The sequence below is a fragment of the Anas acuta genome, chromosome 14 (assembly GCF_963932015.1).
Source record: "Anas acuta chromosome 14, bAnaAcu1.1, whole genome shotgun sequence".
Classification (NCBI taxonomy): Eukaryota; Metazoa; Chordata; class Aves; order Anseriformes; family Anatidae; genus Anas; species Anas acuta.
The window spans coordinates 6,755,620-6,782,146 of record NC_088992.1 but is presented as its reverse complement, the minus strand read 5'-3'; the positions used below and the strand labels follow the sequence as shown (position 1 = coordinate 6,782,146).

Here is a 26,527-nt window from a genome sequence, read left to right as displayed (position 1 = left end):
CAGAAAAATTCACCTCTGCTGAAGGCTCCTACGGTCCCGTCAGAGGGTGATGCTCTACCTTAGTTATCTTGACCTCAATTCCCTCCACCTCCAGTTACCACTACACTGCTCTAGATTTCAACCACACAGCCCCAGGACCCAAAGGGGATGTGGGAATATAGATATATTATTCTTCATTTGTTTTTAATGTTGCCCTACTCATTTTGCTAGTTTGGATTCACATTTTTACCTTCCTTCTGGAGATAAGCTTGAAACAGGAAACCTGAGTGTACATTGCCATCCAGCTTGTCTGGCCGTGCTCTCAGCTGGCCATCTGAATTCAGGAGCAGAGCGGGGTGGGCTTCAGAGCATCCCTGGGATTTTCAGCTGTGATTTGACCCAGATTTTTGGGTCCGATTTGGCTCACAAAGTTACTAAAGGAAGCTATTTCAGAAATTACATGGGGCAGGGGGAGCAACAGTAATTTTTTTTTTCAAAAAAAGCTCAAAATACTGTTTGTCCCTGCCTAGCCTATGCGCTACATGGGGCTTAACTGTGTTCTTCCCATTAGCGCTAGTGGAGATGGCTCTGTCAAATCCCTGGGTGCTATTTTGAAAATGCTACAGTTAGCGTCTGAAGGCATTGCTCCCCTGGTGATACCGTCTCCAGGATCCCCCCGAGCCTACTCCTAGGGAAAGGCAGCAGCGGCTCGGAGCACACTGACAGAAGGAGGGAGAAAGAGCTGCTTAACATAAAGACAGCGAAAGCAAACACAGGTATTTTTATTACAGCACCGCAAACGCTACTGCAGTGAGCCCATGAGAAGCAAGAAACTAGAGGCCAAGGGGAAGAGAGCATATCCCAGACAAGAGCAGAAGCCTGCCCTTGAGGAGCTGCTGCGGTACTGTGCTGAAATACAGAAGGGGAGCCAGAGAAGAGCAGTTTCGATGTCAGGAACATATGTTTTCTTCACTACTTTGCGAAACATCAGAATAGCACAACTGCAAACTGCTTGTTTGCAATGTAATGCCTGATTTATCAAGGCCTTTAAAGGCTGCTTGCAGGGAGAGCAGAAAAATGTTCGGTACCGCTGAGGTTTTACCTTCAGCAGAGTATCGAGCACTTAGCATGATACAACTGCAGACACTTTGGGTAGGATTCCTCTCACCTGCCTCTCAAGGTCTCAGGGTAAACCGTCTAAGCCAAATCTGTAATCTTGGCTTCCCATATCGACAAGGGAGATAAGCACGCACCTCTGGAGGGCCAATCCTCCCGTGCTAAGATGGGTGTCTAAAACAGTTCAAAAGGATCACTCGCTGGAGGGCTCCCTGCTGATTACAGAGGTAACCTTGTTGAGTAGCTTAGATGAGGGCAACTAATCCTTAGAAAGAAAAGTTAGAGGGGGCAAATTCCCCTCTTTAAGCTTTAAGGACTTAGGACCTGCTGCTTAAGGACAGTGCTAAGGCGTGTAAGCGGTGACACAGCACGAGGTCAAGCCGGGGCTTTGTTCTTCTCCCTTTCTCCTGCCACTGCACAGACAACTGGCACGGCACAGCTGACCTTTAAGCATGCAATTCAGTTACTTTGCCTGGCGCTTTGCAGGGGAAGGAAAAAGTTAATTTAAGGGACAGCACATCCAGCACTTGTACTGAGAGCATATGCAAGGAGTTCGCTTCTAACAAGCTTTGCTGGGCCAAAGCTTGCCAAGCAGAGGGATTTGGGGATGGTTGAACTGACAGATTCTATCTGAGATGCTGTGTGTTGGTTTAGCCACTTCAGCGTGACTGTTAAGCCTTGCTAAAACAGCGACGATTAAATGAACTTCCTCGTGGACAGATAAAGCACGTACCCCAAACTAGCCCCACTTACTCCAGAACAAAATGTAACATGGAATTTTGGGGAAAGGGCTACAACTAAGTGGAGAAAGTGCTTTCAGGTCATCTCTGAAGGTGCATGGTTATTCTGGGAGCAGGGGTGGAATTGGAGGAGCCTTCTCACCTCCTGCCTGGGAGCCACACAGGGAACTCACCTCCCTCCTAATTAACTTGCCAGCAAGCCTACATGTGTGGTTTTCTTTAAAGGCCAGCAGCACTGAAGCACAAGCTGGGCTTCCTCATGGAGGTCCTATTAGAGGTTGCAATAAGAATGAAAAAAATAGAATGAATTACAGAGCTGGATAGGTCTTCTGAGTGATGTTAAAAACCTCCGGAATTCATACCAATAAAGAGACAGCCCTTAAATGTGGACACTTCTGGGAACACACAAATTAAGAGCTGTTTTTCCAGCCTTCAGGTAGCTGTGAACGTGTGTCCTCCTGCAAGCCTGGGGACTGCACGGGGCTCTGTGGGTTCTGGGGAGGTGTTGGGATCTGCTCCCTCCAAGGTCTCTGCTGAGTCTGGCACACAAGGCTGCTAAGGTGGAAGATATTATGATACGGATGACTCAATGTTAGAAATTCATCTGAGTTCATCCACATATTTCTCGCAGGTTCCCAAACAAGTGATGATTCTTAAAATCTGTCAGCTGAGGCTGATCTATACCCCAGCCTCCAGCTGGGATGGTCTCCTCACTGCCTTTCCCTTCTCTGGCACCACCCAAACGGAACATGGGGATTCCCAGATAGCCATCCCCACAGCTTAGAGCTGCAGACACTGGGTTTTGGTTGGCCCAGCCGTAAATACCTGAGCAGACCAGACCCCAGAACTGGGACAGGCTGAAAGACTAAATTAAATCTGATTAAATCTGTGGAATGTACTCATCTCTCCCATTGCTCAGGACAGACTGGGGACAGCTGCTGTGCCTGACTGTGTTTCTGGGACAGTGAACTGGAAACGGTGTCGCTGCATGGGTGGGCTGTGCTGCAGCTCACCTCCTTGTCCTTGCTTGCAACAGCAACTTGCTCATAGCCCCTTTCCCCCATGGCCATATGTGGTTTGGCTTTCTATTACTTCCTTTGGTAGTTCATTAAGGACATGCGTTGTTAAAGGACTGGGTCTTTCCAAGTGCTGCTCCTGACCCAGTGTTTCTCCATCCCCTGTCCCTGCGTGGTCTCTGCTGGTCTCCTCTCACCCAAGCTCCCAAGCCTGCTGGCATGTTTTCTTGCTGCTCACCTGAGAGAATAGCAACACTATCCTCTTTCTCACGGATGGTGCTGGATGAGGCATCAGCACTGTGTGGAAGGAAAGCTAACATGTTTGGGCACTCAGGGGACACGTGCAGGCCATTGGGAGAAAACCACATCTGAATCTGTAGTCAGGGATGTCATTTGTTCACTGAAGCTTACTGCTAGCAAAGATCAAAGCAAAGTATTTGGGAGGGTGGGGAGGTGAGAAATACCCCTCCCTTTAATGTGAGATCCCTCCACACTGCATCCCGATTACCTACAGCAGCTCCCGTGTCTCTCCTCAGACCCTCCAGCCTCAATCTTTCATCTCCCTCCCACTTCAGCTCCATTAGCACGGTTAGAGGACCTCGCTTATTAAATCAAAGCCAGCACTCTGAGAGCATATAGGGAGGTGCAGACATTATATACACACAAGAATCCTGCCATCAGTTGTATGTTACTTCTCACTCTTAGACATCAGTTGTTTCCCTTTCTACTCCTCCGCCCTGTCAAAAACAAATAAAATCAAAGAACGAAAAGACCCTCTTGAAGGAGCCAAGATACAGCAATTTGTAGCTGTTACTCGCCTCTTCGTTGCCTCTCGCTGCTACCTTCTCAAGAGATCAATCAGTCCTGTGATGCATAAGCATCTCAGTCTCCTCCTAAACTGCAACTCTGGATGAGGGCTGAAAGGGTGGGCTTTGCAAAGAATGAGGAAAATAACTGACATATATTAATAAAAAAAATCAACCTCACCTTTTTTTTTTTTTTCCCGAGAATGCCCCAGAAGGATTGAGTGGGTCTGGCTGTTAAAGGGTAGCAAAAGAAAATCAACTAGGGACTCGTTACTGTGTGAGCTAATGAGCGATCAAGTTCAGCAGGTGAGCAGGGAACAGTTTCTGCTGGATGGCATGCTGTTATGCTAATCATCTGGTATTATTTTGAAACATTTTTTTGTAGGGATGGTGGTGGATTGCTAACGGCTGGATTCAGCCCTTCTTCTGTGTGATGCCTAAGACCTGACTTCCTCAGGGGTCCTCGTAACCTCCAGAAGACACCCCACGCTGCACCAGGTGGCACTTTTCACTGGGAAAAATGTTCCTGTGTTCCAGTCCTGCACAACTAAAAGCAGAGAAGTAAAACTCATCCCTTTTTAAAGGAGTGTAGTTGAAATAAATGCATCTTTGTCTTCAGCCTTGTGTTAATACCACACCCCGGAGAATTTGGATCAGCAGAATATTAAAGTCTCCTTGATTTATTGCATCTTTAAGGAGCGTGTGATTTTGTGTTTGCTCAAAGCTCCACGTGCTACCGAAGGTAACCGGGATGGTTTCCATTTCTACTGGCAGAGAGCTATTGCCTTTGGGGCCCTAACCCTATTAAGGAAAATGTAAACGTATATATCTAAAATTCCCACTAGAGTTTTGGAAGGGAACAGCGTGCTTCCCCACGCTGCCTTCCTTGCAGCCACATGAAGATTTTGACTCTCACCTTGCTAATATGCCAAAAAATTAAGCCCATGTGTCTGCAGCTTAGTAGCATCCCTATCACATGAAAAAGCTTTATTTTTAGAAAAGAAAGGATAAGCTGTGAGTGGAAACTGTGACTGTCACACAATGAACAGGTCTGGCCTCTGCCATTTCTCAAAATCCCTTCTCTGACTGCTGCAGAACCCAAATTTTACTTCTTTGCTCTTGTTTGTGTGTCAACAATGAATATTTGGGATCCTCTGCAGATGAGCAGATAAATTTGCAGGTGTGAAACTCCCATTATTCCTCTTCTAATTTTTCCTAATTACGTGACATCAGCTTTTCTCCCCAGGCACCACTCCCACAGACCAGGATAAAAATAAATAAAAACATAAGAATAGTCATGGAAAGAAGTGCCCCCATCCCCTTTGGAAAGAAACAGACACATGAGACTGGGGAAAACCTGTTCTTGACATGCCCTGCCAGCCTCTCAGCAAGGCTGCCTGCGCCAAGTGACAGGGGAGTACCATCAGCGTCCCCGCAGATGATATTGGCCCACGTTCCCCGAAGTCTCTCTATGCCCAGATCCGTGAAGGCAGACAGACAGCTCGCCCTGCCCTGGCAGCCGGAGCTGAGCAAATGGCTTGGCACTCATGTTTTAAATGCTTTTCTTTCCTGAGGAAGAAAGGGATGGCTTGCCATCTTCCTCAGTGGTGGCCGCCACTGCTGAGCACCCAGTGCCCACCCCAGACCCTACTGCGGAAACCTTGGACCATCCCCAGGACCCGTTCCCTCCTCATTGTTAGCCCTTCTCTGCACCTCGGCTGCATTTCACCCTCTGCAGAGCCAGTGCTCATCAGCACCCTCCTGACGGCTGGATCTTCCTGTAAGGTGGGAGCATCTCACCAAATAAACATGCAATTAATAGGAACCCACAGCACGCCCCTGCCAGAAACTGAGCACCCTTAACGTCAGTTTGATCTCATGTGAATTGATGCTTTGATTCACCTACCTGCATCAGACCTTTTCCCGTCACAAAAACTAAGGAGATACATTTCCCTGTAGTACCTATTTTGTATTAATCAGATCTTGTCTGATCATTAAATCCAAGTTTCTGTTGGCTTAACTCACTTTAAATAGACATAGCTAGCATCCTAGGACCTACAGGGATAAAATCCCAAAGCATTTACATGACATTTATTATTGCAAAAATAAAAACAAGCCTACCAACACCATAACAATTACATACTATTACAGGGCTGGGCTTATTTAGATTGCGGAAGTTTAATTATAAAAATTGCATTTTAATTGATTACTGCTGAAATAATTACAGCAACACCTTTCCAAGAAATGGCGACCAACGTATGTTTGTCAACAAAGAAGCTTCCTTTAAATTAAACATGCAATAATTGTTTAATTAAGCCAAATTTAGATCCTCATTTGAGAACATTCAAATGTTTGCCTATTCCTTCCCATCTCTGAGAGGTAATTTAGGAGATAAAAAGCTATCTCCAGAAATACAGTATCTATATACGTAAGCACTCAAGAAGAAGAACAAAAAGAAATACTTTGTTTTATAGCTGATCTGGATCTAAGCTTGCTGCTGTTGATAAGAATATAAGCACAGAGAGAGTGATCACTACGAATTTTTTTCTAATTGCAGCTTGGAGGCTTTCTTAAAATACAAACTGGCTCCAACCCGCATATTCATTTCCTAATATGCAGAATGGATTCAACTTTGAAATATTAGCAGCACCCACAGCCTCTGCTCAGCATGAGGACCCCACAGTACCTACAGCTGTGCATACACGGAAGGAGAGGGATAACTAAAGCATTTTGTTAAGCTAAGGTTTTTGGCCTCTTTGCAAGTTCTCACGCAGCTGAAAAATCCTTCCACTCTCCTTTGCAGACCTCTGTGTTTTGGGTGTGCAGCTCCTGAATATCCCTTCTCAGTAGCCCAACACATAAGCAGGAACAAAAGCCGATCGCTGCACCAGCAAAGCTACAGGGCTCAGGGATTTTTGGTAGCTGGTCATCCCTACAAAGTGCTATGAGTTCTGCAGGGATGGATTCACCAAGTAGGTGATTCACCTTCCATGAGCACCACTCAGTGGGGCACATCCCCCAGGACACAGCCAGGGAAATCTGTGGCTGAGCCATCGCCCTCCCAAGCAGTGCTCCCATTGCACTGCTGCAGCCATGCAGTGAGAGCAACAGCCTCCGTCTGTCCAGCTCTGCCCGGGCTCACCCCAGTACTCCTGCTGGGGGCTGAAAGCAGGAGTTTCTGCACCACAAACTAAATCAAGCTAAGGAGCTGGGGCTGAAACAATTCTCACTGCCCAGGGAGCTGGACAATGCACAGGATGGGGATGTGCATTACGTGTGCATGAATGGAGGCTGAGATGAAGAATAAGGGAAAACTTCCTGGTGTTAGCTCCAGTAAATAGGCTCTCATCCCTTTGCTACCAACAGGACGTGGTGCTTGTATCCACCACAGACCTCACAGAGACAAGAATTTACAGCTCTGTCCTAAGCTTCAGCCCTCCTGTGTCCTCAAGCCTAGCCCAGAGCACCCTTCTTCTCATCTCAGCTCTGACCTTCAGCATCTCCTGCCACATCAGGTCTGCCCCGAGCATACTCAGCCTCAGCAAAGCCCAGCAAGACAGCGCTTGCCAGAGCCTGTGCTGAGGTCATAATGTGCTTTTCCAGAAATGGCTGAAGACAGAATCTGAGAACACATCTTTAAAGCTGATCAGAAGGGTTTTGCTCTGCCACATCGCTTTGCAAACCTTTCAGCTACGCCACCCCATCATTTTACCTTTTATAGTCACCTGGTGCTGCTATATACTTCTGCTGAAGAAAGGACTGAAAATTCACCTTCTTCCTAAACAATTACCGTGGCCTTCAGTGAAATGACACAAAAATATAAAGTCTTCTAACCCTTTGGTTAAGAACACTTGCAGCAGCAGGTGTGCATTTTCATTGCTTGTCAAAAACCAGTAAGCTGTGCCACGCACCCAGCTGCAAACACAGAGCCTGTTCCTTGCCAACTAGTCCGTGGGATGGGATGAATTTAGGAAGATATTTCAGTTATTGAAACGTGCCCATGTCTCAGTGATATGACAACATTAACATCCACCACACACATGAAATATGAGGTTAGCACAGTATCTACTACTTATTTTTGTTTTCTTATGATTTTAATTGTAATCATTAATCTGTGGGGGCACAGGAACTTCAGGTCAACATTACCCCACAGGGAGGTATTCACAAGCACCATGTAACAACAAAAAGTCCGCAGCTGGAGGCATCAGAAATCTGAAAGTTATCGTTGGGCTGTCACAGCGATGCCCCAGTGACAACAGCAGCCTCCTGATATTTTACAGATTTATCACTCTCGTGGATATTACTGTAACCAATTTATGATCATCACTAGCACATCAGTAGCGGTTCCCTACCACTGTCACCTGCACTCAAATGGGTGCATCTCATTCTGTAAATTTACCCACTGTCACACCAAAGCTTGCTCATCCTAACAAGCAAGCAGATATATGTCAGGCAGGGGTAAGACGGTGTCACAGTTGATACCGAGATACATTTTGCATACGATCTCCTTAGACAGGGTGCTGTCATTTTGGTGCAGTTCACCTTGCCACTTCATCGCTGCCCCACAAGCTGCCCCGCAAGCCTTTTTTTCTGCAGTCACCACCGATCCTTAATATATATCCTGTATTTCAAATGATGCTGCTTCAGGCACTTGCCATAAGGACTCCATTTAGCACACGAGGCTGGATCTAGCTGCAGGCAGGACGTGCCATGGGGCTGGGACCTGCCAGCCTTACTCGGATGTCCTGCTCCTGGTAGGGGCAGCACAAGGTTTGCAGAGTCCAAACACCCTCGACCGAAAGCATCAGGGAACCAGGTGATTCCAACGACAGAGAAATGCTGTGTTCTCCATCTCCATGGGAACAAAAACTGGTACTTTTAACTGGTAGCATGGCCAGTCTTTTCTCAGAAGATAAGGACCTCTGCGTGGGCAGGGTTTTTTATTCACTGTAAATAAACAGATCTTTCTGCTGATATCTTGGCAACAGGGAAGGGAATTTGCTGGAAGGTGAGGAAGGAGATAATTCCTGGCAAAAGTTTCAGCATGTGAGTACCAAAACCACATCTCCCAGCAGCCTGTTATATTGTGGGGCTTTTTTGTTGTGGTGATGTTTTTTTTCTTCCTCCCAAGGGTACATGGAATAACACCTTCTTTTGTGCTTACAAAACAAAAGCTGCCTTCCATAGTCTTGAAGAACTTAGGAAGTTTTTAATTAAAAAAAAAAAAAAAATGAGGACAAGTAAAGTTGGACTGTGCAGAGTGCTTTGCTGGTCTGATCTAGGACAATGTGCCCTACATAGAGCTCAAATATAACATCCTTTGGGAGGCTGTCTTGCTTCCATTCAGCTTTTGTGAGACCACCCCCACCCTCGTGGTACTAATGACAGATTTTTTAAGCATAACTAGTATCGTGGCCTTGCTATCATTGCTAATGCAGTAAACAAAATCATTAGTGGCAGGCGTAGAGAGGGAGGGAAAACTCTGCGCAGATGGAGAATTTATTCTAGCAATATTCTTGCAGTTTCTGCTTTCTTCCTGCTATCAGCACTGAAATAGCTCATCCCCAGCCACAGTCAGCAACTCTACCCCAGGTGGGTGACGCTTTCCTTTGATAGATACTAGGTCTGCCTTTTTCTTCTATTTGTCTAGTTTTCCTGCCAAGGAAGTGCCATTGGATTGAGCTGAAATAGTTGCTCTTGCTTGATGAAAACCTTGTAGTTGGCAAATAAAGGGGTATTAAGGAGAATAGAAAATCTTTAGATATGTCATTAGATAGTCCAGTGAAAGAATGGCCAAAATATTACTCCTCTCTCCTATGTCTTACAGGCCAAGAAATTCTGCAGTCTTGTACTTGCAAACTTTCCAATATGCAAAAAAATAGGACCTTTTATTTTTCTTTAAGGAGCCTTATTAATTCTCCTCCTATACATTCCTGGGTTCTTTCTGCTGAAAAACATTTTTCCCTTCTGTATATTTCTTAGCAGAGAGAACAGTTTGTGTCCACCTCTATCCCACTCTCCATATGACTAAACTGCAGAGAGGATGTTTCAGTGAATCAAAAGGATACTACGGATGTGAGCCAACAACAACCCAACAGGCTCTGCAAAGGGAAGGGTTCCTCCTGCAGGTCCTCGTACACACACAAGCACACGCAGGCTCAGAGAAAGAAAGCCGTGTCTGACACCAGGTCGAGCTGAGGAGTTCTTTGTGCATCGCATCCCAGCGGTGCGAGCCCCTCATGCACAGCACCGTGCTGTTTGCTCTCAAGGAAGCAAATGCCGCAAGAGCCCCTGCTGCAACCGCGGGGCTGTGTTAGTGTTTGTTTTCGGCTGGTTACCTCCTGGTCTTATTTGTTGCTGCTAATCTTGGCGTTACCTGGCAAGTCAGATTTTTTTCTTTTCCCAACTCCACCACATAACGTGCTGTGCTTTAGCAGGGTGTAGCTAAGCCCTAGGATTGACTCTGCTGTGCCAATTCAGTCTTTAATTGGTGTTTTTAGAGCCAATAATTTCACTGGCACTTGAAACTAGAACTCCCTTACCTCTCCATTCTTGTTGGACATGTCCCTTACTGTAAATCTGGACTCTACTTGCACCACGGTGCCGTTTTCTGCTCAGTCTTTCTTAAATTGCAAGGACAGATGGCTAAACTGGGGCTGGAGAAGAAGTTGTTCACACTAAACAGACACTTCTGTGCACCCCGTGGGTGGAAAGGGGTGCCTTTGTTGTACATCGCAGCTATAGGAAATATGGGAATGAAACCCCAGTATGAAGAATCGGGCAGGGGTTAGAGAAACACAAGGAAATGGATTGTTGAGGGTTTTATACTGCTTTGGAAGCACTGAAAGAGAAAACACAAAACATGCTGAACAACTGCAGCACTACCTCACCCCCTACGTCTTAGCACAAACTAAAATGATTCTGAAATCTCCTGGCTGGGTATTTGGGGTTTTCTTGTATGGACCCTGAAGGAGAGTCGCACATTTTTAGCGAGACATCCCGTATTTTAGATAATAAAAAAATAATAAACACAAAAGCAGTCAGGAGTAAAGAAACCAAAGTAAGAGAAAGCACGGCAAACACCGCTACTTACAGGTGTATGTCATTTCAAAGCTGTCGCTAATGTTCACAATGTCGATCTGGGGAAGGAGCTTAGGGGGTTCCGTGAGCTGAGACAGCGCAAACCTAAAAGCAGCATGTTCCTGGGACTGTTGATTAGGAAATAACCCCCCTGGGGAGAAAAACAGAACAAGGAGAAAGGTCTGAGCACACCTGTATTAACACCACTTTGGTCTGAAATATTCCTGGGCTAGAGCTCGCCTATCCTGAGGCTGCCTCTGCAGTCCAAAACCCTCCAGCACACCAGGGGGGCTCATGCCTGCTGCAGCCAGGCTGGGAGCAGAAAACCTTTACATTATGTAATGTCTGGAGAACGTATAGGAACTCTGGTGCATCTCTGAGCCCAGCAGCCTGCAGGGTTGGGCAGAACCTTGGGGTTTGGCTCAACCTCTTTACCTCCCCATAACTTTAAAGAAAAGAAATGTAAGCGCTGCAGATGTTACTTTTATAAATAAGGAGTTAGAGTCTTTATTCCTCCTCCCCCACTTGTAATGAGGCCCATTTTAAACCTTGCTCCCCAGGTTTGCTGCAGGAGGGAAGCAGGGGTTATTGGGTTCAGAGCAGCCCAGCCAAGCTGGGCACATGGGGACAGGGCTGTAAGAGCTGGAGTGAGCAGGGCCCATGGCCAAACACCTGCTGCTGCTGCTGGAAGTTTGCTGCATGGAAAAACCCTACATTTAACAGGTGACAGTGGCCAAATTCAGAGAGAGCAGGAAATCTAAAGCTTGACGCTGAAAAGGATCGATCTGAGTGGAAGTGCAGCTGAGCCCAGAACCTCAGGACGACATAAAGTGAATAGAAACTGGGATCAGGCTGGACGCAGGCTCAGAGCCTCTCTCCCCACATGGACCTGGAACAAAGTGCTGGGATAACCCAGCCCTAGGAAAAGTTTCCTGCTGCTCCCCCCCGCAGGGAACTTTGCTTGCGGCAGATCCCTGCATGGCATCCGGAAAGTCTGAATGTAATAGCACTAGTCCTGCCATCTATATGCATGTAGAAGCACTATTTGTACTTTACAGATAGGGAAACAAAGCACTTGAAAACAAGGCTGAATTAAAACAGGAGCTAAAAGCATCGATACCCACCCTCTGGGGCAGATGGCTTGGGGAAGAACCAAATGTGCAGGGAGAAACCTGCTTGCAATGGCACTTTGCACATCTTAAGTATAGAGGGCATCTCCTTGGTGTGTGGAAAGGGCTATTTGTGTACGAATATCACCCACCCCCCCACACGCACCCCCCTCTCCAGCCTAATCGTGGGTGTCAGAGAAATAAGATGCTAGTAGCCGAGTTAAGCTCTTATACACATTTGTTGAAAGGGAAAGAATGTGGGATGCTGCACAGATTTAGGGTAAAAAGGAGGCAGGAAGGGAGGGAGATGGGGATGTAGCAGGAACAGCAATAAAAGCACCAATTGTGCAGCTATACTAAGGCAGGAGTTGCCTGAACTTGGTGGATTAGCAGTTGATTGGCATTGTAAAGAGAAAGGAGGTGGGAAAGAAAACAGGCATGCAAGGAAAGGGAATTTGGGTTACAAATCATCATCAATAAAGATCAATGGGAGAGTAATAATGAACCTGGGGCTGGGGGGAGAGGAGCACTGAGAAGTTCCAGGAGGGGAGAAAGGAATCAAACAGGCAGTGCTGGTGCACAGAGGAAGCAAGTAGCATGAAATGAAAAGAGACTTCAACGCAAAATCCTCCTCCGATAGCTCTGCCTTTATTCTTTAGCAACAACAACAGAGCGCGCCTGTTTGTTACCTCTCGTCCCAGTTACCTACAGATGAGAGCATCCTCACAAAAATGTATAATGCAACCGCCGATTTTGCAAATGCAGCAAGGCACAATGGCAGCCCAGATATTTCACAAAGCAAGAAACAGATATTTTTTTTCATGCTTCCTCCATTTCGGAGGCACTTTTCTCCCTCTGTGTTGGTGTGTGTGCAGGCATTTATTTCCAATCCTCCCCTCCCCCAAAGAAAAATTTATATATCTCTGCTCTTGCAAATCTCATACCAAGAGGAAAACCCAGCCCGCGCTGTTCACCCCCTCTCTCTCTCACACACACACGCACATTTTTTCCCTTACAAGCAAATGAACGGGTCAGTTTGCCCCCACCGCCCCCTCTCCACCCCACCGCTTGCCGGGGAGCATCACTCCCCAGCGGCCCCAAGCTCCGCACTCACCTATCTGGATATTGTTGGGGAAATTGGCCCCTAACACTGCCCCTAGGAAACTGGTGCAGAAGAAGGCAAAAATGTGCTGCATATTCCCTTTTGCATTGGCGAAAAAGAAGCCCAGTTCCGAGCATAGATTTGATTTTTCCCCCGCTCTGCTCTCTTTAGCTGCCTCTCTCGCCTCCCCTCTGCTGCGCCTTCTGGATTGCGCGTCTCCTTCTCTCGGAATCCAGCGCTGAGACTGCTGCTTAACACCGCCTGACAGCAGGATTAACTGAGCCCTGTGAGAAAGAAAGAGAGCCCGCTCCTCATCCACATCCCTCCCCCGCCACACACAACACACACGCACGCATGCACGCCGTGCACTTCCACTGAGCTCCCTTTGCCTTCGCCGAGCTGGAGCTCAACAGCTGGGCACCGCGTCCCCCCCACCCCGGCTATTCCCCAGGGGCCCTGGCTGGGGTCTCTAAGGGCAATTCCTGCCTACCCCAAGTTCCCAGCTCCCCCCCGCATCGCCCCTCAACTTGTCTTGGCAAGAGCTAGAAGGAACCTGTGAATCAGTAGGTGGCAAACTCCTCTAGAGAAAGGGCTTAAACTCCTCTGCCTCTCATCCGTCGCATCCCAACCTGGGCTCTCATCCCCAGGGCCAGGAGTTGAACGGATCAGTCTCTACAGCCTGGCTCATTAGAATAATAAAAAGGGAGGGATCCTGCAAATGTGCCTTAGAAGAAGGGTTTCAGAGTGACAGACAAAGATCCTGATGCAGGAAAAAAAATAATAAAAAAAATCACCCACCCCAGCACACATCTTCCTTGATGCACCATTAACCTACAAGGCATTTCACCCATGCACTTGCTCTGGAAGAATCTGTGCTTGCCAGCACCATCAGGTAGGGCAGGCTTCAGAAATTAGGGGGCTTTTCTAGTCTGAATCCTTGTAAGAGTTGTTTTGTGGCAGTTCTAGTGAGGTTGGAGCTTATTTGACCATTAGCAGCTTTGCTCAAAAACAAAAGGGAAAAAATCGATAGGAGTAACAACAATAAAAACCAGCCCTTAGGCACCACTTGGGATTTAGAAATGTTTCAGGACAAAGTGTTGTGAACACAGAGCCACGGCCATCTCAGAGAGGAGAGAAAATTCACCCGTTCCCATCTGAAACATGAAGCCCGAAACCAAACCTGGGGCCTCTTGTACCAGAACCTGATTATCCATGTCTGAGCAGAGAGATTTTGCCTCTGCCATTTGCATTCTTACTGAAAACAAAAAGTAAATGGTGAGGAGGAAACACAAAGAAAACACGTTTGTGGCAGAGTTAGAAATAGGCTCAAAGGCCAGGACTCCCTCCTGCATAAGGGAGGTTGGACAGACCAGGACTCTACAGAGCGGGATAACCAAATCGGGACGTGACCAAAGCTTTCAAAACCTGCACTAACATGGAGACATTCTCTGTTGGCCGCAGTGACCAGGTTTGACGTAACTGTTCTTAATATCCCCAAGCCTCTTCTGAAGTCTTGAGAACAGAGACGGTAGCATTTTGTTGTTGTTGGCATGCCCTCTGCTTTCTCTAGAAGAGATTTGCCACAGTTCTGGTTCCCCTCACAACACTCCCTGCCAACTGCAACTGAGGTCTTGGGCACCCCAGCATTACACACAGCCACGCTCTGTCTCCATAGCCAAATGTGACAACTGGAAAACTCCTCACGTTGCTATGGGCACAGGCTCTGGGCAAACAAGAATGGACCATGATCTTTGTACAAGACCAACATTTTATCTCTGCAAATTAAGTTTGGGATCTTTAGCCTCTTCCTAGATGATTTTACGGATCTCGCTGTGACTCCGAGGATGACAAAATGCTTAAACACCCACATAAGTGCCAGGGCAGACATTTACAGCAGGCATTTAATGTCTGCAGCACTGTAGTCTAACACCTTGCATCAGAGCAGATTTTGCTGGTGCCTACAACTTTGTGGCCTCTTACAAGGACAGCAAGGACAGTCGCACTGCAAAAACAGAGTCCAGAAGACTGACATCTTCCTTATGGCAAGCAATAAAGCATCCCTCTAGGATGAATGCATTTTTTTCCTTCAAGCCACCCTTGACCAGGGCAATGACTCTTGGTGTCAGAGACTTGCAGGTTCATTAGAGCGATTGTTCAGGCATTTAGGAGTGAGTTACAAGTGGCCAAAGGATGAGCTTGCCCTGGCTGAGTGACCAGCATCCCAGAGCCATATTCAAGCAAAGCAGATTTAGGTATGTTGATAGATAGCACCTTCAGACTTCCATCTCAGTCCTTGTATAACATAAGCAACACTGACCTGAGGCTAAAATAACCTACTGGTAGGCTTTATAGGCTCTTGCTTTCCACCCAAAATTTAGCAGAAACAGCTGCATTTATAAGCTAAAGAAAGGTACTGAAGGGTAGCCAATGCAACAGAGAGTTGCTAGCATGGTTTTGAAATTCCCAAGCAGCCTGTCTAGTAGTAATAATAATAGCCATAACAATAAAATATTGTAATAGCTCACAGAAAGCTTGCACTGTTGCATTAATTAATGATGCTGCTTTTGTCTATAAACCTTGCAGAGTGCAGGTGGCTTAACAAGGAGAACCTCACCACACTGTAACAGGATAAGTAGCAATAAGACCATTATTTTAAGAATGTATTAATTTCCTTTTTCCCTATAGATAGTAGTGTTTTATTCAGTTTGTTAGCACAAGGATGCTAGGAATTAACTCTAGTTGCTCTGAAGATTATTTAAATGAACCTCTGAAGGATATAGCTTCTGAACTTTCAATTAAGCACCAAACTTAGCCTTGGGAAATTGGTGAAACTCTTAGATGTTGCAGGAATGGTCATAACAGAATGACTGACAGATCAATGCACCTGACAGTGCCGGATATCAGACAGTTCTGGGCTCTACTGAGAGAAAAGTCTGACTGAATTATCAATTATTTTTTTTTAGCTTCCTGAAAAACAACATTTATTTTGTCTTGAAGGCTCCATAAGAAATAGGTGGGACAGGCAGGCACCTGGTGCTTCACAGGGAGCTTCTAACAAAGTCTTGTGGGATAAATCCATGCAATTGAGCGCAATGAATTAGGTAAATATATGTCTAAGAAAGTGGGCCTTATGATTTAAGATAAGAAATGGTATAAAGGAATTTTGAAAGAGTGTAGCTGGTTCACTTAAGATCTTTGCCAGACATAACAAGAAAACGAATACATCAAAGCTCCTGTTCTCGTTGTGCTCTGCTGGCGGCTGACCCTGCTGTACTTAGCAAGAACCTTTGTTCTCACCCATTTCTACTCCAAGGTTTTGCACACCAGAGAATTTTGTCTCCGGGGAGGCTGTCTGCCACCTTTCTCTTTGCACGATGTGAAGTTGTCCACAAGAGCAGAATGGCCTGTCTTTGCTATCAGGGCTTTTGTTTCCAGGATAGGAAATAAGCGGTTGTTACAGCAGATATTTCTGTACCAGAACCCTTGGAAAAACAAAGGACTCATTCACATGCAGAAGCCTCCAGCCTTGAAAAATGAGGAAATCAACAGAACTCGGCATCCATCCGACCTCCCAGCAGAATTATTCCCTCCAGTGCCCACTGTGTTTTACATGATGCTCCTGAATGTCTTCAAAGAGGCTATTGAAATACTACTATTTCTGAAATTCCTATTATTTTCTAGCTGGACAATCTCTATAGGAGGCTTTTGATAAAGAGCAAAATGTAATTATAGTGATTAATTTAAATAAACTCCAAACAACACAGACTCTCGTATGGGTTTTGCAGAGCGTTGGCATACATGAATGTCAATGGAGTCACATGCGTTTCTCTCCCTGCCTTGTTCAGCTCAATTTTGTTATTTTGGATAATGTACCTCTTGAGGAATGATCACAGGTGCTGAGAGGACGGACTCTGGAAATTCAAAACAGGGAAGATTTGGAAGTGATCATGATGGAAAAGGAGCTGAAAGGACGGTGAGAAATGTGTCACAAGAATCTCTGGGGTATGGGATAACCCACGTCCCCCCAAGTCTGCTGTTGTCCCCATGGGCATCGCTAATACAGCAGGCACGGGGACAGGTGAGGGGCGAGAAAACCCTCTTGATTTGCAGCACCAGCGTGTGTGCAGATAGCCCTCGGCACACCTACACCCAGCAAACATATGCACAGTCACTGGTGCCACCCACACGGAAGCGACACTGATAGACACGGTGAGGAAGGCGCACGGGTGCTGTGCGCGCCTGCCCGCCCGCGGCATCTCCCGGGCATGGCACAGCCCCGGGGCTCCTGCTGGCAGGCGGAGCTGCTGAGATGGGGCACCACACGCCTGCAGCCCTGTCTGAAGCCATGCTGCAGGTGTCAGCCCACGTGGGTGTTTTGGCATCACAGGGCTAGCAAGCCAAGCCTTAGTCCTTCATTCGTCCTTACCCTGCAAATTCTTACTTAAGTAGGGACAGCAGAACCTCTGGCTCCTTGCAGTCATTTCCATGTGTGCCTATATGCTTTAACATTTGACATTTGCTTCAGTCTTTTGAAACTGGAGTGTAGTGTTTATGCTGTTGAAAAATAGCACCTACAAACTGTAGCCTTCAAAAAATTTCTGCGGGAACCTCCTTTACAAAGCAACGTCTGTTATCAGGCTGAAAAAATATCCCCCCATCAATGAATCAGGCCTGAGGTGCTGATGGTCTCTTCTCCACACAACAGCCAGAGCTGTCAAATGAAAGGCTTCGACATCCCAGAAGCAAGTCAGAGAAGCTAAAAGAAGCATGAGTTTCACTTGCTTTCCAGTGTGCACTAAAACCTGAAGATGAAGGACAGAGGAAACTTTATACACTGAATTTCTGCTGGATCTGTTCCCCGTCCTTTGAGCAGGCACTGCTCAGAGAGCAGAGGACAGCTCCAAGCAGGTCCTGACTGACGACAAACATCATCTGGGGGCTGACATTTTAAGGCCATCAAATATTATTTCTTAATTTACTGACTGTCGATGGGGGAAGCCTGATACTTGCTGAATCTGGGGAACATCAGCTTTTTCCACAAACTGTTTATGAATGTGCTTCTGTTGAGATCCTGATCGGTTTATTACCATATTTATAAGAAATGACTTCTTGCTCAATGTAGGGTAATTAAGTAAGTAAATGGACTGGAAGATAAACCCGTCAATCTAACTGGCATTGAAAATACTGTGCATCCTTCAGCTGGAAATTCACGAGCAGCAACTGGCAAATGGATGTTGGGCTCTGGCTCAGATTCTCCCAGGGTACCATCAGTCTGGTGAGGACCATGGGCTCCACGGGTCAGGCTTCACTGTCACCTAGTGTGGGAGGGACCTTTGGCACAACAGAACCAGTGGCTTTCCTGGAGCCAGGTAAGGATGCAACCTATGCACTTAGTCCAACTAGAATGCAAGTATCAAATGCTACAAATTCAGATCTGCAATTTTTTATTTTATTTTTTTTTCTTCCCCAGTTGTTTGTCTGGCCATCTAGCTGGCCCACTGACAATGGGTTTACTTCCATCGGATGGGTTTGACATACTCAGATAGTTCAGACAGACAATGATGCAAACATCACTGCGCTGGGTCTAGGTCCATGAGAGTACTTGTGGAAATGCCACAAATCTCTCTGATGAATCCTGAGTGACCCCTTTACTGAAAGAACACTGTCATCTGCAGCCCCCAAAATGCTCTCTTCCTCATACACAGCAGGCTGCTAGTACTCATTTTTTATTTTTTTTTTTGGTGAATGGCTGATTTATAACTACTTATAGAAACACTGTGCCCTAGTCTCAGTTTACGTTCTTTGCTGAGTCATAAACATAAATCAGATTGTGGGTGGGTCCCTGCTTGTTATTAAAGCACCTTATGTTTCTCAAAACCTCGCCAGAGGAAGCAGAAATTACTGGTAATGCGTTAAAGTTACAGTAGGTCTACTCTCGTCAGAGAATACAACAACCCCCGCTCCCCCCCCAGATTGTGCTGTTATTTTCTAGCTGAAATGAAAAACAAAAAGTATTAAAATTTTGTTGAAATACATGGTAAGAGGATTATTTACTGTGAAAAGACAGACACAGGGGATGCAGCCTAAATCAGAAATTCTGGTTATCAATAGTTCCATGAAATGCTTGTATACACTAAAAAGTTTTGTTTCACCCAAACTTCCTGAAATTTTGTGAATGCTCCAGATGAAGTCAAATAATGACTGAGGTGATTATACAGTTTAATATTGATATATATGAATCAACCCTCATTTTTAATCTCTGGCATCAAACCCAAGATGCGCAGAAAACAAACGTGAAATGAGGAAGATAAAAGGATGCTGATTTAGGAAGGAAAAAAAAAAAAGAAAAAACAACACAAAAAGCAGCAGCAATTGCCGCAATTCAAACAGCCTTGCAAAGATCCCATCATTACCATCTGGCTCAGCGTTTCCCAGGCTGCTTTGCTAACATGCAAGATAAACAAACATGTGGGCTGTGCTTTGGGGTGGCTGATCTTGCCCTTTCTAACAGTCAAAGGAATCAAAGCTTTGAACTCGAGCAACTGAGTCAAGGAAAGCACCGCCAATACAGCACATCCCACTATAGCAGCCGCCCTACTACCAGACAGGAAAGGGGAAAGTCTATGCACAAAATACTAACTTAAAAAAAATTGCCAGAATTATCAGTGATTCGCTGTTGGTAGTTTCTGCAATCAATACAGATATTCTCCTCATTCCCTAACTGCTGCCCATGCTTCAGCTCAGAGAGAAACAGGAATTGCTGTGTTGGATCAAATCACACAATCACGTAAAATCCCTCCCTGTAAGCATCCCAGTCTCACTCGTAGCATTGCGTATCACACATTAGCAGTCTGTATGTGTTGTAGAGGTTGGATTTCACAAGGGCTAATGGATGACTAGAGATATTCACCCATGGAAGTCTAGAGGGAGAGATTTTCTTTATTTTCACTTGTGGAATCTGCACAGATAACCTGAACACCCTCCGTATATTGTCAGAAGAAGTCATTGTGATACACAGTACCATTATGTAATTTTATAAGAAAAGCAGTTTTCTTTAAATCCTTAATAGATGTGAAAGCAAAATTATTGTGGTTCTAGCTTGTAGAGAGATTGGAATTTCTAGAATTTCTGAATAAACAGAAAATCCAACATGAAGAAAGACCAGATTAAAAACAGAAAGGCTTCAGCATGGGACATAGAAAATTATCAGGGCTGGAAAGAGGAGAATGAAAAGACTAGCACCACTTAGCTGAAAGAAAAGATGAACAGGGAATGAGAAGCTCCAGGTAGTCTAAGTACTGCCTGGCCTAGAGACACTCAATCAGGTATCTTTGATCCCCTTCTATAGCTCCAAAAACGTTTTTCAAGTTCCACGAAGTAATTTTCTACAACCATGTGGCAGAGTGGGATGTCCCGACTTTTTGCTACTCTGCTGGAGCATCTAAGTCTATCTCTGTGGCTCCTAAGTGTCACCACGATGTGCCAGAGGACATCACTGCCAGCACTGCAGATGAGTAAGGAGGGAGAATGGGACACATTTGGCAGCAGTGGCAGCTCTCCCCTGTGCAGGGGAACTGCATTTTATGGATGCTCAATAGGAGGGTCTTCAGCTGAGCTATCGCCATTAGGCTGCTCGATTTGGGCAAAGAGCTGTAAAGCTTAACCTACAGATCCTCATTCACCCATTATCTCTTCTTCATCCCTTACACATCACAGAAATGAGAGACCCCTAAGGATACAATCAGAAAAAAATGTCTTTTTTTTAAAGAATCATCCTGTTTTCCAGGCTGGAAGGGAGAGATAAGAAGGATGATACAGGCTGCTTTATGCTGCATGTTTCTGGAGATGTCCCACATTTAAAGACTTTCTGTGCTAATCAAGATTTTTTCCCAAGACTTTCTGTACATCATAAGCACAGATCAGTGCTGTATTATGAGCAAAAGGCTTGGCTTCCTTTGTACTCCAACAGCAGATGCAGACAGAAAGAACAGAACACAAATACCTTCGCCTGGCACTCCACAAAGTTTGCAACCCAGTGTAACAATGTCTGCAATTACAACAAGTGGCTATCAAAAGAGGGCAGATCATTAGTAAGCTCCATGCAGCCCTACAGACAAAGCACAGAGATGTATACCTTCGGTCACAAAAATATAATAAACAAGGTACTTCAAGAATACAAAGATGCAGTAATTGTTTTAGAAATCACACACGCCTAAGTATCATCATACTTGCTTCAAATACAGTCCAGGACCACTGGGCAGCTGGCAGCTGAAGATGCAGTTACTGCATTGAGTCATGCAATTCAAAAACCCAATGCTCCTATTATGCTATGCAGAAGCAGCACCATTTGACTCCCAGCATCGCTCCACCTTACCCACAGAAAGCTTTGATCATTCAGCTACCAGTGTCCAGCGACATAAAAATGAGCATTTATCCCATCTGAGACACTAGCAGTGAAAGCAATTTGCCTAAACTCACAGAAGCTGCTGGAGGGCTGGGACTGAAATCCACAGCGCAGCTCTCTGTGCAGCAGGAACTAAAGGAAAGTCCCCAAGCACGAAAGCCGTGTGTTCTTGTCACAGCCCTTGTCTCCCCTGCCCACGTCTCGTAGGAAAGCCCCCAAGAGCTGCTGCCATCTGTAGCAGCATGATGGCAAGCGGTACACTGCCTAAAACAACACAGGGAACCACAGACATTTGGAAGCTATTCAGGTGAACATGGTGCTGCTTTGTAAAAACGAATAATATGCCACAGATTGATTTGTGAGACTTGCTGCTAGCAAAGCCCTGGTTTCTCCTGGGCACTGTGCGACCAGCCCTTGTGATGAAAAGGCAGGTTTTTCTGGCTCCATCTGCCAGGAGCTCGCTTTCATGCCACAACTCTAGGGCTGAGAGAGTGAAGAAAGAGACAATGTGCAATGCAAAGACCTGGTGACCTAATTCATTAACTACAGGCTGCTTTCATCTATTTGACTACGCTTTTAGGTACATCCTGTGGGCTCTTTCCTACATACATCCCTCTTTTCCTCATTGCTGCCAAGAAATAGAAGATACTTAAACTTCCTATCCAGTGGGATGATATCATATTTATTTATAAATGTTCATCCTTGAAATAAAGGGAAGGAGATGATGATTACTTTTCATTTCAATTCCTTGCCTAGGCTTGTGCTACAGCCACATGAGTTTAGCTGGCCCCTGCTTCCAAGTCCTTCGGATGGTGAGCCACAGGTGCTGGGAGAGCCGTCCCTCTCCGGCTGCATCCACAAAACCATCCTGCCTCCTCCAGCTTCTGCGATGAAGCGTTTTCCCCCAAGAGTTGTGATTATGAAATGTCACCGTGGAAACAGTTGGAATATAATATGTGCTCGCTCGCTCTCCCCCCACCCTGCCTCCCCTCCCACCAGCCTCCTCACTTTCTGAAGCTATGTTTGCTGTACCAGAAAAACCCTTCTCGCGCCCCTCCTCCCCCCAGACCTGCAAAGGGGAGTGTCTGTGCCTCACAGTCATTGTGACAAAAACAGATGCCTCATAATATATCCCTGTTCATTAACAGCTCCTTGGTACCTTGTAGCAACACTAAACCCACCAAACTCCATCGGGTGTTACTGCTTTCACCAGGACTACCCGCCTTCTTCTGCCAAATAATCCTTCTGTACAATGGCATTATAAAGAGGCTTTGAGGCAGTAGGAACCTGGTCTACCGTTGCTATAACCATCGCCAAAAGAAAGCTTCTAAAGCAAAGCATAATTCCCCAGCTCCTCTCTCTGCTGTCCTCTTAGACACCATGTTCCCATTAGTGTTATAATGAGAGTGTAACACGGACACATGTCTTGGTTTTCTTTCCCATATCCCACCACCTAGAGGCAGATCTTCAGATGATGAGTTCTTTGTGCTCTGCCTGTGTTAATAAAGCAAGATTTTCCCCTAATCATGATTTCTTCCACGCTTCTCATCAGCATCACAAAAGGTCAGAGCTGTCCACCTGAGAGTGGAAAGGTCAGTTCACTTTGGATCTGACACGTGCTAGCTTGTAGCTCCTGCAATCTAATCAGCTCACTTCATATTTATTTTGTGTGACTTCAGCACTGAAAAGGAGCCGGGGCTGTTCCAGAGAAATCTGCAGTCCCTTGAAAGGAACATGCAAGCAAACCCAAGGGAAAATCTGAACTCAAGAGAGCAATACACAACAGGCCTCTCTCTGCCACAGAATGCCGTTGTAGTTCTCAAAGTCATGTAGAGAATTTAGATACCCACTGGTATTTGTTAATTTTAATTAATGGGAATTGCATATAAAAATCCCCCAGGCAGTTTTTAAAGTGTCAGGCAACAGGGCTTGGAGGGCTGCACAAATTAACCCATCAGGCAAGATGCTTTTCCATACATTTGTGTTTAGAAGTGGTCCAAAGATATTCTTCCAGGCATGTTTACATATGACAAGATAATGCCATGAATCAATGAATTCTCCTATCTTGGAGAGGCCTTGAGCTTCTAATGAGGACCACATGCATGCTGTAGCCCCAGCAGCTTTTCAGGCATCCTTGCACTGGCTGTTAGGGATAGGGGAAGCAGGAACAGCTAATTCTGCCTTGGGAAGCCCAGGCAGGAGCTCCCTTCATTGCTGGCTTCACCAGGCTTGAAGGAAGCAAGGGGACATGCCTCAGTGACTGGGTCAGAGGGTGGTGCTTTCTGGTCCTCACAGTGGGCACAGACCTCCAAAAAAGCAGTTTAAAGTTGTCGTTGTCCTCATTAACGTCTCACCAGCAGCCCCACACACAGAGCAGTGTAAGGTAGTATGACAGCACTTCAGAATAATAAGATCAGCTCAAGAAGAAAAAAAAAAATAGGTCTTCTGCATGGCATATACTGGTATTTGCACTCTGAAAGCATTCCTTCAGCCACTTTGCTCCTTTAATGACAATCCAAGAAGAGGCATAGGAAATCCCTGAGACAGGCTAATGGACACCCCTCCCACCCCGGTCTCCAAATAAGCAATTCAAATTGACAGCATCTCTCATCAGAATTGTTAATTCTCCGCCATGCGCCAGCCTCCCGTAACTCCCAGGCTCACCAGGTGGAGAAGAATCACAAAGACTTTCAATTTAAATACCGTTTCTATTTCTGACACGCTTTCAATTACCTGCGAAGGCAACCCATCGCTCACGTTGCCTTGCCCTCTTCACTGATCCTTGTGCTGCTAACAACCCTTTGCAGCAAAACCTCTTTCCCCCAGGGAGGTGTACAAAGTAGCTCGTGGAGATGAGCGGTCGGGCCAGGATCAGGCAGTGCTGCAAAGCCATGGCAGGGATAGGGATGGAGCTCTGATGTCCATGGCCAGATGCCAGCACATGGAGATGAAGACAGCCACTCGTGCCTCTCCTGCAAGCAGCTCTGCCCAACCTGGGGCTGAAGCTGTGATGGGAAGTGCCACAGAACCAAGAGGGTCTCACCAGGAGCAAGGAGTGCTCATCCTTCCACCAGCCACTACAGGCAGTGTCACCAAAGGTTATCAAGTGTCATTGCTCCACAAAGTGCTTTTCACATGTCCTGTGCCCCTTAGTGTTCCCATTGAGAGAGGAAATCAGGACATTTGCTATTTTAACTATAATCAGATTTAGACTTTTCATGCAAGTGACTGTGACAAATTGCTGTCCCCAATTATCAGACGCAATTCTCCTTCACCAAAGCAGCGTAGGTGACAGGGGAATCAGGCCCATTCATAGCTGTGCACCAGCTAATTACCAGGCACTCAGACAAGCCTGTAACCTTAGGCAAGGTGAGGTGGGAGTGGGAGGGTGAACTATCTCGCTGCTGCCGTCTGCTGATCTTAAAGTCGTACTTAAGCTGTCCACCAAAACAGGGCACCCGCCTTATTCCCAATCACCCACAGTTCTCCTGCTTTGGGCAGGAAGTCAAGACATGGTGCTTGGGTATTGTTATCCATCCCCTGCTTCAAACCACCTTCCAGAAAATAGTGCTTCGTTCATTCACTTATTTTGCCCTGTTTGCGTGCCGCCTTTTTCCAGATTATGATTAACAGAGCACGTGTGCAAATCATACAGTGTCCTGGGCTCAGCAGAGACATCTGCATCCAAACAACTTGACAATCTATACAGAATAAAAGGAGAGAAGACTGTTCAGACAGTCATTTGCACAAGGCCATACATCAGTTCAGCGTGAAAAGGCACAGATCTGCTTATTTTCAACTGACAGCACTGCCTTTTGGTCACAGGAGTCCTTATTCTACTCCAAAGTAAAACTAACAAAGTTTAATCTCCTACCAGTCTCCACTTGCAGTGTTGGGGGAGGAAGGATGTGCTACAAGACCTAAGACATGACATTTTTATGTAGTTGGTAAAAGAATAAAGATGCCTTTGACAGAAAATTGCAACCTTTCATTGAAAAATCCTCTCGGAAAATTGGCGTTTTCTGCCTGTCTGCATTTGATAGAAAATAATTTTCTTCCTAGTGCTTCCTTTGTAGAGATTCGGAAAGCTAAAAACCCTTTGGCTAAAAAAAAAAAAAATAAAATAAATAAATTGAGAAGCTGGGGAGGTGGGGAGGGGGTCAGCTAAAAATACTTCATTTGCTATTTGTCAGTGAAAAGTCAACAGCTTCTACAATGCATCTGCCACTTGATCGTGCAGGCAGATTTGAGATTTTCTCTGAGATGCACAAACAGACCTGACAATAAGGAGATCAGCACCAGCATTTTCTCCATGAAGCGCTGGTTTGTACAACAGTCTGGATCATAGCTTAAAATGAAGTCAATGCTCAAAAAAAGGTCCCTGGTTCCTGGAAATCACGAGAATTAGTTTTTTTATTATTATTATTGCTATTATTAATTTTTTATTTTGTTTGTTTTCTTCTTAAACTCTATCTCTGAGTGAAAAAGTAGTCTAAGCAAAAATATTCAAGGCTGGATATACTCAAAGAGTGAGTAGATCTCACATCATCTAGTAGGCATTTGTAGGAGTAACAGGAGAGAGATCACAACTCCCTTCCCACCTTCTGGGACTGACATCCATCCCTAGGCATCCCTGCCACAGCTCAAGGGGCTGGGGCTGATCCCCAACACCTCCAGCCCTGCTCCGCACCCGTGGGCAGCTGCTCCTGCCAGGCAGCGAGCACTGCAGCCTTCGTGGGGTGCAAAAAAGCTGCATCCAAGCAGCCCCGTAACCATGACAACCTTCAGGATCCAGAATACACACATTTCAACTCCTTGTAGTAAAAAGGAAATATCAACAAGGAATGGAAGGCACTTCCTGCACATTTCCATGTTCAAGGAATTCCTTGGGAATATCCTAGTCCTTCAGAATACAAAAATGAAGGATGTAGAGTCCTCCTCCAGTACTGACTGCTTCAGGGATGGTTACTTCTCTCTTTTTTTTCTTTCTTTTTTTTTTTTTAAACCTGAATCTTTATCTCCTTTTAATTTTAACATTCATCATAATGCCTCAGATAGGTTCTCCCCACCAACAACCCTCACCCCACCCTCCACTTAGAGTGAAGCACTGTGTTTGAGGAATGACAGTTATTTTCCTGAGCATACAGTGACTGTGATTTGAATGTCAACCCTATG

At 45.7% G+C, this 26,527-nt stretch overlaps 1 protein-coding gene across 1 annotated transcript in view; it reads right to left on the bottom strand.

Moving 5' to 3' along the window:
* GRIA1 (glutamate ionotropic receptor AMPA type subunit 1) overlaps positions 1-26,527 on the bottom strand; it is a 188,098-nt gene that overhangs the window by 110,177 nt on the left and 51,394 nt on the right. The window contains exons 2-3 of the mRNA XM_068698473.1: positions 12,961-13,232; positions 10,751-10,888 (exon numbers count right to left, since the gene is read on the bottom strand). Coding sequence (XP_068554574.1) covers positions 10,751-10,888; positions 12,961-13,232 — 410 coding nt within the window. The remainder of the gene's footprint in view (positions 1-10,750; positions 10,889-12,960; positions 13,233-26,527) is intronic.